The sequence below is a fragment of the Mastomys coucha genome, unplaced genomic scaffold (assembly GCF_008632895.1).
Source record: "Mastomys coucha isolate ucsf_1 unplaced genomic scaffold, UCSF_Mcou_1 pScaffold3, whole genome shotgun sequence".
Taxonomy (NCBI): Eukaryota; Metazoa; Chordata; class Mammalia; order Rodentia; family Muridae; genus Mastomys; species Mastomys coucha.
Window position 1 is genome coordinate 38911478 of NW_022196909.1, and position 14608 is coordinate 38926085.

General features: G+C 40.3%; 1 protein-coding gene across 22 annotated transcripts in view; it reads left to right on the forward strand.

Moving 5' to 3' along the window:
* Positions 1-14608, forward strand: part of Pcdh15 (protocadherin related 15) — a 1206525-nt gene that overhangs the window by 809356 nt on the left and 382561 nt on the right. For all 22 annotated transcript variants that reach the window (XR_004112186.1, XM_031346915.1, XM_031346916.1 and 19 more), the window contains one exon: positions 7849-7959. Coding sequence is in view for 21 of the 22 variants with exons in the window: in XM_031346915.1 (XP_031202775.1) it covers positions 7849-7959 (111 nt within the window). In the remaining variant the exon portion in view is untranslated. The remainder of the gene's footprint in view (positions 1-7848; positions 7960-14608) is intronic.

Genomic DNA, 14608 nt, shown 5'->3' on the forward strand with positions numbered 1-14608 from the left:
TTTATTTGTTGTGTGCATTTTGTGCATTTAGCACAGGGATATTCCATAAGAGGCAGTTTAGATAATTGAATACATACTTGGTGTGGTTAACAAAGTACTGCTGATTCGATTCTCCCCCTTAAGAAAAGGCTCACATCCTCTCTCAGTCATGTCAGGTTGCTATGGAGTCCACCCTGAGCACAGTGAGTGTGGTGCTGTGCAGAGGCCCCTGATACTCCTCAGGTTATTTGAACTCTACCTGCAAATTCTCTTTTGAGCACAGCTCCTAATCCCATTCAGTGCGCACTTTTCTTAATCGATTTGCTGGTAGATAAGCATGGCGTAGCATCAACTCGAACTTTCTCCTTCTCTCTCTAGCTTCCTTCTGGCCTTTTCTTCCTCACCTTCCTCAGATTTTTGAGGTCTTGAAATCTGAACCTTCATGTTTCAGTTTCCAAAGACTCCAGGTTCTCTATCAGACTTGAAGTGTCTCCATGAAATTCTGTTATCAGCCTTCCATAAGATAATTGTAAAATATAGAAAACCTCTCTCTCTCTCCCTCTCTCCTTTTCTCTCCCTCCCTCTCCTTTTCCCTCTCCCTCTCTCTCCCTTCCCCCACTTTGAATATTCCAGCTCTGGTTCTCTTCCCAGTTAATGGAGATGTATTCAAACTAACTAAGGAAATCAAACACTGAATGGGAATAGGAGCTGTGCTCAAAAGAAAGCTGGTAGCTGGTGTTCAAATAACACAAGAATTTCTGTACTGCATCACACTCACTGTGCTTTAGGATGGAATCCATAGCAACCTGCCCTGACTGAGAGGATGTGAGCCTCTTTTAAAGGGAGAATCAAATAAGCAGTATTATATTAACCCCACCAAGTACATATTCAATGCAGATTGGGTCAGTAGGAGTTATGATTTTCGTAAATGAGTATTTTTCCTTGGGCTTTCTTTTGGACCACCCTGGTTTTCCTTTAAAAGATAGTATAATAGCAGCAACGAGTGCATCTTTTTAAAATCTGAACAACACAGGGCACTCAGTATCCTTTCAACCTACCCACATCCATTGTAGATCTGCACTGGCTTGCTGTGAGCTACTGTGTTAGAACTATCATTGTTAGCTAAACACCTTGAACCTTCAAAGCTGCTCTGGACTGTATCTTCTGTTAGAATTGAACTTATTAAAGATGTTGGACTCTGAGATGCTTATTCACCCCTTTCTATAGAAGAGTAAGGGTGATGATGTTTTGATTAGAAGATTGAAAACAAGGGTACCAATATGCCATTATGTACACAGCAGTCAGTAAAGTAAGAATGCAGTGTGGTGGTAGAGTTATTATGTTCAGCACTAAACTAATGTAGATGTTTAGCAATGACTAGAATGGCTGTAATCTCCAGACCTCAGAGAAGTATGAGTAGCAACATGCTCTTCTCATCTAATAATCAATAGTCACAAACACACTGGCCTCAAACAATACATTTTGATTCTTCTCTTTGTGTCTATCTTTCCGTGCCTCCACTCTGCTCACCCGAGACTTCCACATGGGCTCCTCCAAGCCTGCAGACACAGTCTTAGTGAGAATCATTCCCATGTGGAGACTTGAAGCGGAATAGCCTTCTTCCAAGGAAACCAAAATCCCTGCCAACATTTTTCCCCCACTTTTTGGTTATTTATTCTTATTTTTATTTCTACTTTTGCCATTTAAGAGTTTTTAAACTCTACTCTTTTTTTACTTAATATACCTTTTATCCTTATAACTTTTGATATTTTTCATCAAATCGTGTCTCCATCGCCTTTCCTCCTACATTTGTTTGTGAATGTAAGGGTAGATATTCAGGATACAGATAGAAATAATGACGATCCAATGAAGTGGTGGTAGCAGCTTCTCCACTAAGAGCCAGGACCTTACTAGCCCAGATAGTTGGGTAGTTGATTAGTTTCTAGTATAAGGCATGATTTTCCTCCTATTGTATGGCCCTTAAATCCATTAGACATCCGTTGTCTATTGCCGACACATGTTTGCTGCTATTGTACCTTTAGGTATGTATTTTTTATGAAACAATATATATTCCAATTGGTGTTCATTCTTCCCATAAAGGGGCAGATTTTATTGCCTGCTCAAATTCAAGTCAGTCCCTATTGAGTAGACCAAGATTGTGCAATCTTGCTAAGCCCTTTTTTTCTTTTTCACTTGGGGAATTTCTTCAGGGAAAATTCTCAACCATGACACAAGCCCAGAGATTGATCATAGCCGAAGGCAGAGTAGCCTGAAAAGGATGAGAGAAAGACTGGCCAGAGGCTTAGTAGGAAACGGTTGATAGCGTTCATTGGGACTAGATGATAAAGTCAGCTAACCCAACATGGGCAAATGGAAAAAAAAAACGAGAAGAATCATATGCATGAGTAGGGAAAAAGAGGAAGGGAAGGGATGAGATTGAAATATGGAAGAGCATTTAAAACATTTGTAAGGTTTGTAAGAAAATTTTTCTGAGAGACCGAGTATTACCCGCCTTCACTGCCCTTCAGTTACTGGCCCTACAAGACACACCTGCACTCAGCTGCTCTTGGTTTACAAGGGGACCTAAGTGCATGTGTGTCTCCTTGTCTTTATGCAGGCTTCCCATGTGTATTTCTAATGCTTAAATACAAATGGGGAGATAGCAAATGATATTTCTAAGTGGCACACAAGTATGAGGACGGCACACAATCTATTATTTATACGTAGAAAGAACAATGGCCAACGCTCTCAGCAGGGAACAGAAGAAGGTAACTCCTGCTGCAGAGCATCTGTCTGTATGGAGACCTCAGTTCAGCTGCTGGGACATCTATGTTCCAGGGGTCATCACTGGGAACAGAGTTTCTGGAATAGCAGACACTCCCCCCCTTCCTTCTGGCAGGGGTGTGCATACATGGGCTGGGAATTCTACCTGCCCTGCCTGCTGTCCTTGGTATCTTCCTAATGCGGTGCCATGATTACTTATCTTGTTGTAAATGGAGGATAACATCTGGTCTGATAACTGTCAAGTGACTAAAATGTCAGGGAATTGTGGATAAACCCCTCTGAATGCTAGGCAGATGTTTTGAGAAAGTGGGTATCCAAAAAAATTTTTTTCAAACAGGATTTCCTTCTTTACGATAGAGAGAGAGGGTAAACATTGAAGTTTCCTACACTCAGAAAAGCAATGCTCTATGTTTACAAAGAAGTCTCCAAAGCTGAGAGTAAGCCAATGGCTTTGCCTCACACAAGGAATCCCATTTAGGATTCGATGTTTCTCTGTCTCCATAGTCACTTGTTTGGGTATCAAATCTCTGAGCAAAGAGTCAGTATACAGACAAGTACTGACTGACGCCTGTCACAGTTTCTCAAGGAAACTCTTAACCATGTGTGTCAGAATTGGTTAGGTTTTTGTGACACTCAGGATGATGAATAGCAGAAACTGAAGTCTAATGTCCACTTTGGCCTTTCTCAGGCACTGTAAACTGAGTGTAAATGTGCCCAGTTCCCTCATGGACCAACTAGAACACAATAAAACAATGTTTGCTTACAAAATCTAGTCCTAATCAAAAGATTTATTTAGAGTTGATTTAGTCAAATATACTTCTAAGTGGAAGGATGAAGTAGAAAGAATATTCCAAATATACAGTCTACGTTTTATTTCTAAAGCTTCTTATTAGAACTCTGACTTTTAGAAAACAGATATTCAAAAACTACTTGTTTAATTAAATGATTAATAGCATCAATCTAGACGTTCTCCAGCCATTCAGAACTAGCTTGATTACAAAGCATACACATTTCCTTTGTTTTTTGAAACACAAGTATTTATAAGATAAATAAAAAGCAAAAATCTCATATATGTGATAGCTATAGATGCATTGATAGGGATTAAATTCAATCAAAAAGTACTTTTAAGGGCAATAATGTGGCTACTAACATCATTGTAATAATGTTGCAAATGTTTAATGAACGCTGTTAATAACAACACAGGAAAAGATTAAAGATACGATTAGAAATGGAAAAAGAAATGTCGTTACCTAAGTCATGGGATTTATTGCAGAGTTTGTGAGGTTTTTTTGAGGAAAAAAGGAATAATGTAACATCACATCAATGTCTTAATCTGAAATTAGATAACTAAAGTTTCAGAGTAGGGGATCAGCAATTTAAGTATGCAGAGAAACAAGGGATCTATTGCTTAGACAATTTTAAAAGAGCAGGAGCAGACGGCAAGTGAGGTAAGACAGTCCACATGGAAATCACACAGACCACGGTGTGCATAGAGGCAGAAATCAGCAAGAGACACATGGCTTCCAGTTATGAAAGCTAGACGGCAAAATTTAAGTTGTCCCACCCAAAACATGATCTGTCATCTCTCAAACGGGGAAGGGGGAGGAGCGACAAACATCTGGATGTGTCTAAAACCTCACGGAGACCATCTGGGCTCTTTGCATTTTTCCCTCTGACTTTGTCAATATGTTAGCTACTTCCAGATAACTTCAATAATGGTCACTGATTGACTATGGAGGGACAGGTCTCATTTCCTGTCAACATCCAAAACCAAGAGATGGAATTTGTTTCCTTGTCGCTCATTTTCTTAGTAAGAGAATTCCTTCTGCATTGCCCAGGATGGGATTGATTAAAAAGAAATGTCATTAACATGGTTGGGTTGAATGAACCAAGATGAATCAAGACTTATCCGAGTTACAGGCATCACTTCCTCTTAAGCACAAATACTCAAAAACAACTAAGCTCACTTTGAAATCTGGGATGAGGAGGCTCTAGGTCGAGCATCTGACAGTGTGTGTGTGTGTGTGTGTGTGTGTGTGTGTATGCAATATGATTGTGTGTATATATATATGTATATATGTACATATGTATATGTGTATGTATATACATGCAAGTGTGTGTATAGGAATAAGTGTGTATGTATGTGAGTATGTGTATGTATGAGTGTGAGGGTGTATGTATTGTGCATGTGTATATGTATATGTATATATGTTGATGTGTATGTATGTGTATGAGTGTGAATGTATTGTGTATGTGTGTAGGTATATATGTGTATATGTTTATATATATGTTATGTGTATTATATGTATGTGTGTATGTTTACATGTATATGTAGCATGTGTGTATGCATGTATGTGTGTGTACAAACACATATTTACTAATAAGAGTTTCTCTAGCTAATGAGTCATTGAAATGAAGGGACCTTGTACTCACACTTAAATATGTTTCCAGCGTAAATGGCCATATTAGTAAGACTTCCCCCATCATAACTTAATAGACACTTAGATTAGGTCATGCAGCAGTAAATTATAAAAGCGCCTGTGCTAAACTGAAGTGGGAAATCTTTCCTGCCTCCTTCCTCCCGTTCTTTCTCCTAATGACCCTCATCCTCTTTCTCCCCTTCCTTCCTTTTAAATATTCTATCACTAATCGAAACTAACTAACCCTTCCCTTGCTCATGAGTGACCGTCCCCGAGAATCTATTTATAGTCAACAATAACTGGCCAAGGACATGCCAAACAAATCACTTTACTCTAGCCCCACTTGGGGAATCCATTGGGTGAATAGGTGAGGCGTTATTTCTAGGAGCTTGACTGACTAGAACGGCCACCAGCTCTGAAAAGTCCCCCAGAGCATCCTGGGAGGGAACTAAAGAGAGCCAGAAAACTGGAGCTGTGTTCCCAACCTGCAGGCGCTACACCATGGATGAGTCTCCTTTCCTACTGTTTACTGTTTACGTCGACTGTGGCCAGCCTTGTAAGTCTTGTGGGTCTCCTGAGACCTGGGAGGCTCACTGTCCCTGTAGAAGCTGGTTCTTAATCTATATGAAAGAAACTGCTCAACACTGAGTCACAAAACAAGCCCGTGCGAATCGGCAGAGAAATCCCACACTGTTCCCCAGGCAAGAGTCGATCCTCCCCCACAGTGTCAAGAAAACAAGAGCCACGCAAGACTTAAGGCTAAGACCACGACCTGTGAAGTTCTCTCCTAGGACTTGAACGCACTTAACTTTGAGGGCTAACAGCGCAGAGGTTCTGGAAATTTCTCAGAGGCTGTCTTTCCCCCTGTATTTTTCTAGGAGAAGCTCAGTGCACAGGCAGAAGTTGCAAAGCCTAACGCATTAAACCACATCCCAGGTTGTTTTATATCAATTGTTTTACATGTTTTTTACTTTTATTTTGGTTTTTGGTTTTTGTTTGTTTGTTTGACTTTTGTTTTCTATTTTTTATATGTGTGCATGTGAACCAGAAGACAATCTAAGGAACTCTGTTCTATCTTTCCAGCATTCAGGTTCCAGGGATCAAAGTTAAGTCCTGAGGCTTGGCTGGGGGTGGGGCAGTGGTCTGTTCAGGTAACCTGGGCCCAGTCAAGTATAAGTCTGGAACTCCGGTGACCCAGTGGGCAATAATTTCTGCCTGCAAGGGATGGAAGGAGTTCGGCTATTACTCTTGGGTCCCTGGCTCCTGTTTCAGTCAAAAGCCAACACCCACCCCTGCAGTCCCCATGCAGGAGATGTGTGTTCTGTCACATAGACGATGCCCCAAGCTCCCAGCATTCTAGCTGGACCCTACCTCCAATCATCTGACCACAGCTAGGTATGCTCCATCCCACAGACAGATAGCCCTACCTCACACTATAAGGGGTGGTTTCCCCCTTCCTCTCTCTCTTGCTCTCTTGCTTCCTCTCTTCCTCTCTTGTCCTCTCCTCCTCTCTTGCTTTCTCTCTTGCTTTCTTCCTCTCTTGCCCTCTCTCTTTCTCTTCTCCTCTCCTTCCTCTCCTTTCTTTCTCTCCACATGGTCATGGCCGGCTCCTTTTCTCTTTCCTGTAAGAAAATATCTTACGACTGTGTATTGCCTCCTTTTAACTAACACAGCCCCAGCATCAGTAGCGTCAGGACTGGTCCACAGCTGGACAGCAGAAAACTTAGCCTCTGAGTCACCTTTATCTTTTTCTTTGAAACCTTTTTGTTACATTGTGTGTGTACGTGTATGTGTGTGTGTGTGTGTGTGTGTGTGTGTATGTGTGTGTATACCACGCGTGCCATGGTACATGTGTGGAAGCAAATGGGTGCCTTGAGGAAATCAGTGTTTTTCTTCCATCATGTGGATCATATGACTTCCGGTTAACCCATCTCTGCTCCCCAGGAATGGCTACAAGCATTTACCTGCCAAGTCATCTCCCTGGCTTCCATATTAGTTTATAATAGTAAGACACCCTTTTGGGCTAGAGAAATGGCTCAGCCATGAAGAACACTGGCTGTTGTTCCGAAGATCCTGAGTTTAATTCCCAGCAGCTATAAGATGGCTCACAACTATCTCTAATGTTGTTTGATGTCCCCTTCTGGCATGCAAGTGTACATGCAGATAGAGCACTCATATAAATTAATTAATTAATTAATCTTTAAAAAAGAAAGATTAAAAGAACAGTACAACATTTCTTTTAAGTAAGAAAACATGCTTAGAATACAGAATAAATGCTGGTGTTGATAGGTGAAATTCAGAAAGAACAATAAATTGGAAACGTATGAACTCTTTTGGGTAAAACCAAATGGTAAAGATAATGTGATAACAAGGTAAGGTTTTCTTCCTATGCATATACTTGGTTAATAACCAGTGTAGGTCTATGGGTGAACATACCGAATCATACATGAAAAAAATGAAAAATATCATCATCTTCAGAGCACTCTGGTGGAACTCACTGATAACCCTCAATCACTATAACAGACAAAATGTCAAGTCTGAAGTCAACACACTTGCTTTATTCTCAAACCGTAAGCTACTAAGTTGGAGAAGACTGAACCACAGTATCAAGACACACTGGTCACACATGTACCTGGTCTGACGTTTGTCTATTTAACACTTGCAGACTTCCAACGACACCTTTGAAATTCCACTCATGTTGACTGGCAACGTGGTACTAAGGAAAAGGCTCAACTATGAGGACAAGACTCGCTACTACGTCATCATCCAAGCGAACGTGAGTTCTTGTCTTCTCTTACCTTCTGTTCTGGAGCTTATAAAACAACGTGTACCTCTGCACAGGTGCCTTGGCTTTGAGTGAGATTGGGTTTGGGCTTCCTTGACCTTAGTGGATATATTCTACGTATAGATGGTGGTAGGGCGTTTGGGTATTGGTTCTATTTGCTCCATTCTTCACCATCAATGTCACCCTTTAACATACTATCAAACCCCCAAACTGATCTCTGCCATATTGAGATACTTCTTCAAGTGCTATCTACAAAATAGCTATAGTGATGTCACCTTGAAGCAGGTTAAGAATGTATTTTTCTGGATCTGACCTCAGAAGTTTATAATTATAATCCAAGAGTGGAACTGGAAGGCTGTATCAATAGTTAGGAGTATTTGGACCTGAGCATCTATGCCAGGCAGCTTTCAAACTCCTATACTTTGGTAACCATCCCACTCACCCCCCAAGCAAGCACACATCAGAGGAATAGATAAAAAGTATTTTCATTTCATGGATAAGTAAAGCCACTTCTGCGACCTTAGTAGCTTTTATTTCCTGGTTATATGTGCAGTGTGCATGAATTTAAATCCCACTAGTTTTGTGTCTCTAGTTTCTAGAACATTTTGTGGTAAAAATAGGATCATAGGTAACTGGTTAAAAGAAAGATGTATTTATGGTTTGTCTTCAGAATAATATGCATGCATGTAGAACTATAATACAATATATTTCCATCTACTGATGTAAATGGAGTAGACATGCTAATGGGCTATATGTGAGCATTTTGTCAAAGATTGTACTAGGCACATACCTTGTTTTGGAAAATCAAAGTTAGTTTTTCATCATAGTGGTTGGTAATAATGTTATTCAGAAACTGGGTTGCATTTTGTTTGGGAGGCATCATACCATGTCATTCTGAATGTTTGTGAGGAGTAAGAATTGAAACCCTGTATAAGAAGCTAAGGAGATACATAATATATATATAAGATACATAAGATACATTGAGATACATAATATGCATTAGATATATAGATGTGTAAGATGAATTAGATACATATGATACATAATATACATGAAATAGGTAAGATATATAAGGTATATTAGATACATAAGATGCATAAACTACATAAGATGCATTAGGTACATACAATGCCTAAGATATATAAGATGCTAAGCTACTCTGTGTGGTCCGCCACAAGCACTAACAGGAAGTCTATTCACATCAGTCCCTCTCTGGTCAGTAGTCATGATGAGCTTTTCTTGTTTGTTTTGCTTCTCTCTGAGTTAGAGTTACTTGGTAGCTCTCTGGAAAGAGGAAGGCAATGAAAATATAGAGGCTGTGGAAAGTTCAGTTTTCCTCATTGCATGAGTTTTCCAGAGGCTGTGTAGACCCAAGAAATTGGAAACTTGAGCACACTTCTCATTTAAGGCACAACATTCTTCCCATTGCTTGATTTTGTCTCATTTTTCATTCTGCTCTTTGTTAGTTTCTAAGATTTTGCCTTTGATGTATATCTATGTGCTGAAGATACATGCACATATTTCAAATATTTTCTAGTGTTAGTGAGTGATAAATTATAATACCTACATTTACTAACATTTGGCTAAACCTAAAAACTGTTAAATGACTCATGTTTTTGGAAAAGCAATTTGACTAGAAAGAAAGAAACAAACTGATCCTGCTTCAGGGTAATTTAGGACAGTTTTAGGTTAGGAGTACAAAAAGTGGAGAGTTATGACCCTGGTCCTTTGTTATCAGTCAGAATGGTCCTTGGTCCTGTCATAGGCAGAGGCTAGATATGCTATATGCAAAGTCTTATTTATCTTCCCCTAAATCAGCCCATCTACCACTAACTCCATGTGAAGACATGATGGAAGTCAAGAATCACTGGGTTACCTCATGGATGGGCCACCTGAATGAACCATCTCACCCACTTCTCCACTTCCCATTGCTCCCAAAACTTCTGCCTCAAGTCTCGTAAAACTCTTCCAAGGTGGTCTCCCCTTTCTGGGTCCCCCACTTCTGCTAACAGGGGCTCTATTGTGTTTCTCTTAAGCTCTTGACCTATAATTCCTTAAGGAAGTTTTCCTTCTAAGGGTCCTCTTTGGTCTCTGAATTTCATTCTTTGATTTTGTGAGACAAAAGCCCAGAAAGTACAGGCCCATTGTGGCTTTGGCAGTATATGATTTTCCTGCACTCTAGTCCCCAGAGCTATAGCCCAGCCTATGTCAGATAGATTCTATCACTCTCAAGGACACCCAGGTTTTCTGAATCATGTTCATGTTAACAAATACATAGTCTTAGGAAGTATACATGATATATAAAATAATGATACAAGCTAAGGAATATAAATTAATCAATTACATTAGCCTTCTTGGCTAAATATCAAGCGTCATAGTGTGGTCATCTTATGCAACAGAGATGTATTTTATCAGTAGTTTGGAGTCTAAAACTCCAGATTAAAATTGGCCAAGGTTTGTTTTGAGGCTCTTTCCAGATCACTGACGTCTGTTTCCTTGCTGTGTATTTATGTTGTCTAGCTTTGTCTTTACATGGAGTGGAAATCCCTAGTTCTTACTATGTGAATTCTCTACTCCTATGGTGCCGGCACCCATGCTGTGGTAGGCATTATCCTTGATGGCCCACTTATGTAGCTTCACTGTGATGAGAACTGTCTCGTGAAAATTTGAATGACACATGATCCAGTACAGAGAGTAGTAAGTCAACTCAGAAAATGCTTTCAAGTGCTGTCACTGTCAACAGTAATTACAATTTTCCAATGTAATGAAATATCCCATTTTTTTTTTAAATAAAATTTGAAAGCATCTTATTTCTGAGAAAGAACAGGGAAGTCAATAGTGTAAATTAGGACAGGTTATAAAAGAATTCTTTTTAGCTACTGTCTTGTGTTGCATGCTCACCTCACATTGAGGAAACAAACTTACTGAAATCAGATAAAAATATATGCCGAGAATTCTTTGTTTATCTCACTAGCAGTTGATATTACAAAGTTACAATGGGGAAAAGCAACATTGTAACTTTATAATATCAACTGCTAGTTGTGTACTAGCCCACTCTGGTGCATCGACTCCCACAAGGACTAGATTAAGGCCCAACCAGGCAGTCTAGATAGGGGGAAAGGGGATCTAATGTCAGGGAACAGAGACAAAGACAGATCCCCTTTACTTATTAGGGGACCCACATGAAGACCAAGCTGCATATCTTATACAAATATATAGGGAGTGTATGGCCAGCTCCTGCCTGCTCTCTGGTTGATGGCCTAAGCTCTGTGAGCCCTCATGGTCCCAGGTTAGTTGACTCTATGGATCTTCGTATGATGTACTTGACCTCTTTGGCTTGCTCAACTCTATTACCCACCTTTCCACAAGATTCCCTGAGCTATGCCTGATGTTTGGCTGTGGGCATCTATATCTGTTTCCATCTGCTGCTGGATGAAGCCTCTCAGGAGACTGTTATGCTAGGTTCCTGTCTTCAAGCATAGCAGAAAATCATTAGTAGTGTCAAGGGTTGGCTCTCTCACTTGGGATGAGTCTCAAGTTGGGGCATTGGTTGGCTGTTCCCTCAGTCTCTGCTCCATCTTTAGCCCTTCTCATCTTGTAGGCAAGGCAAGTTTTGAGATGAAGGTTCTGTAGATGGATTGATGCTCCCTCCCTCCTTTGTAAGTACTTCCTGGCTACAGGAAATTTCCAGTCATTTTCTACTCATTATGTTAGAAGAATACTTTATAAATACAACCTTTGCTGTGCAGAGAAAGTTTTTATTGTGTTAATGAATACAACAGTGGCATATTATGATGAAAACATGATTTTACTTCTGCAGTTTTCCTTCCCAATTCTCATAACCTAAAGTTAAAGACACTGTGAAAAATATATGACCCTAGTACAGAACACTGCCGAAATCAACACAATCCTAAGCACTTATCAAGAGACATTATTACTAAATGTAGAGTATCCTGGTGAACATATTGGGAGGGGGGAAAGCACATTAAGTAGCCACTACAAAAACTAAATAAAGCTTGGGTATTAGTTAATACCAATGAATTGTCAAAGCAAAATTAAATAGGTATAGAATGCTCTATTGAAGGATATTGCTATGCCAAAAAAGTCCACATCACAAGGGCTGGAGTGGTTGGCTTGCTTTGTGGGGTTGAGGTAGGAGCTGGGAAACATATACTTAATAAGGATCCTTTTCACAGAAAAAATAAACTTGTTTTATGCTTAAGACTATAAGAAGTTTTAGAGTTTGGAACAAGTCTTTTAGAAGGTTCTATTCCAATCCTCCCAGGGACAATGATTAGGAAACTCAAATTCCTTAACCATAGTATTACAAGGGAATGGCTTCTGGGCCATTGAAAAGGTGCAAGCCTGAGTTAGAGAGCTATAGGAAAGACTTACACCCCACCGGAGCAGAGAAGGCTCCTTAACATAGTGTTGTAAGAAGAGGAAGGATAGACCTTTACTTTAAGTCATCTGATTTTCACAAGAATCTAGGTAGTCAGAGGCCTAGAGGCAAAGAGACATGTCCATGAAGTGCAGGCTCTCTGAGCAAACACATAAGACCACCCGTAATGTTCCTTTATAGCAACACTTTTATACCAATATAATATCTTCTTAGTCAGGGGTTTCTGTTCCTGCACAAAACATCATGACTAAGAAACAAGTTGGGGAGGAAAGGGTTTATTAAGCTTACACTTCCACATTGGTGCTCATCACCAAAGAAAGTCAGGACAGGAACTCACACAGGGCAGGAACTTGGAGGCAACAGCTGATGCAGAGGCCATGGAGGGGTGCTGCTTACTGGCTTGCTTCCCCTGGCTTGCTCAGCTTACTCTCTTATAGAACCCAGGACTACCAGTCCAGAGATGGCACCACTCACAAGGAGCCCTCCCACCCTTGATCACTAATTGAGAAAATGCCTCAAAGGGGGATCTCATGGAGGCATCTACTCAAGGGAGGCTCCTTTCTCTGTGATGACTCCAGCTTGTGTCAAGTTGACACACAGAACCAGCCAGTGTAGATATCTTAGGACAATGAAAATGCTAATTTGGAATATATAGGTACTTGGTATTATTCCCAGTAGTGTACAGAACACAGCTCTTGTAACAAAGGAATAGGTGATAATTTATTCTGAGCCAAATATGAGGGACAGACTGGTGACCCAGAAGCAGTCATTCAGGTTTCTCTCATGATGCACTCCTCTGTACAGAAAATCCCATGGACCTTTATAGTCACAACAGAATGATATAAACCAAGGAATTTACCAAATATATCAGTGGGAATATCTGAAGAGGAGGTAGATGACAGTCTGGGTGTGGGGGGAATCTCTGCTATGGATCTTGCATTGTATCTGAGAGCATATTAACAGTTTAGTTGTTGGAAACAAATAATCCACTAAATTATTCTATTCCAAAAGTTTCATGTCATAGTAGATTTTAGGTCAAAACCAGGCATTGATAAAAAGTAACCTTGAAGAAGACTAATGATATCTCAAAAATAATTTTCACTGTTGGTCTTTAGTATGGCATGCCCTCCCTCCATGATTACAAAATTATAGTCAGTCAGCTGTCTGCAACATTTTCAGCGTCAGGGGCACACGTAGGGAAAATTCAGCTCACACCAATTAAAAAGATTAAGTTTAAAGCTGATTCCAGCGTTTTAAAATGTGTTTAAAAGTAACCACACTTCACAACTCTCGCCCTTAGTAGTTATACACTGCTTTGTTTCTTACCATTCATCTCAGAGGGCAAGTTATCCCATTCATTGTCAGATTGGCTTCTGCAGCTAATTCTTCATTCAGCCGTAGACTTCTTTCTACACACTGTCTCTAGGGTGATTCCGTTAAGCTAATTCCTAAGCAGATGGAAAACACATGACAATTTCATGTCATTTTTTTTCCCCTAATGTAATGAAAAGTTCTAAACTATAGTTTTTAAGAGACTGGGTTTTCAGGGCCCTGAAGAGGATAGAAACTCCGCAGGAAGGCCAATAGCATCAACTAACCTGGACCCTTGGGGGCTCTCAGAGACTGAGCCACCAGCCAAAGAACATACCCAGGCTGGACCAACGCTCCTGCATATATGTAGCAGCTGTACAGATCAGTCTCCATGTGGGTCCCCCAATAACTGGAGTGGGGGCTGTCCCTAAATCTGTTGCCTGACTGTAGAATCCTTTCTTCAACAGGGCTGCTTTGTCTGGCCTCAGTAGGAGAGGAAGCCCCTAACCCCGGAGAGACTCTAACCCTGGAGAGACTTAGTGAGCTAGAATGGGATACCCAGGGGACCCCCATCCTCTCAGAGGAGAAGGGGAGACAGGGAATGGGAGAAGGGTCTGTGTGAGGGATGACTGGAGGGCAGCAATCAGAATGCAAAATGAGTAAATTGATGCATAAATGGAAAGAAAAAGAAACTGGGTTTTCAATGCAAGTGGATAAAAGTGCACCTTCCATTTCACCAATTTAAAACTTGGCTTAAACAGGTTACTACTGATCATTTATTTAAAGAAGGTGAGAGAAAAGAATAAATAAAACTAAATTATACCTGATATTTATTTACATCATCTTGTTATTTAATTTGTCTCTCTCTGTCTCTCTCTGTCTCTCTCTGTCTCTCTGTCTCTCTCTGTCTCTCTGTCTCTCTGTCTC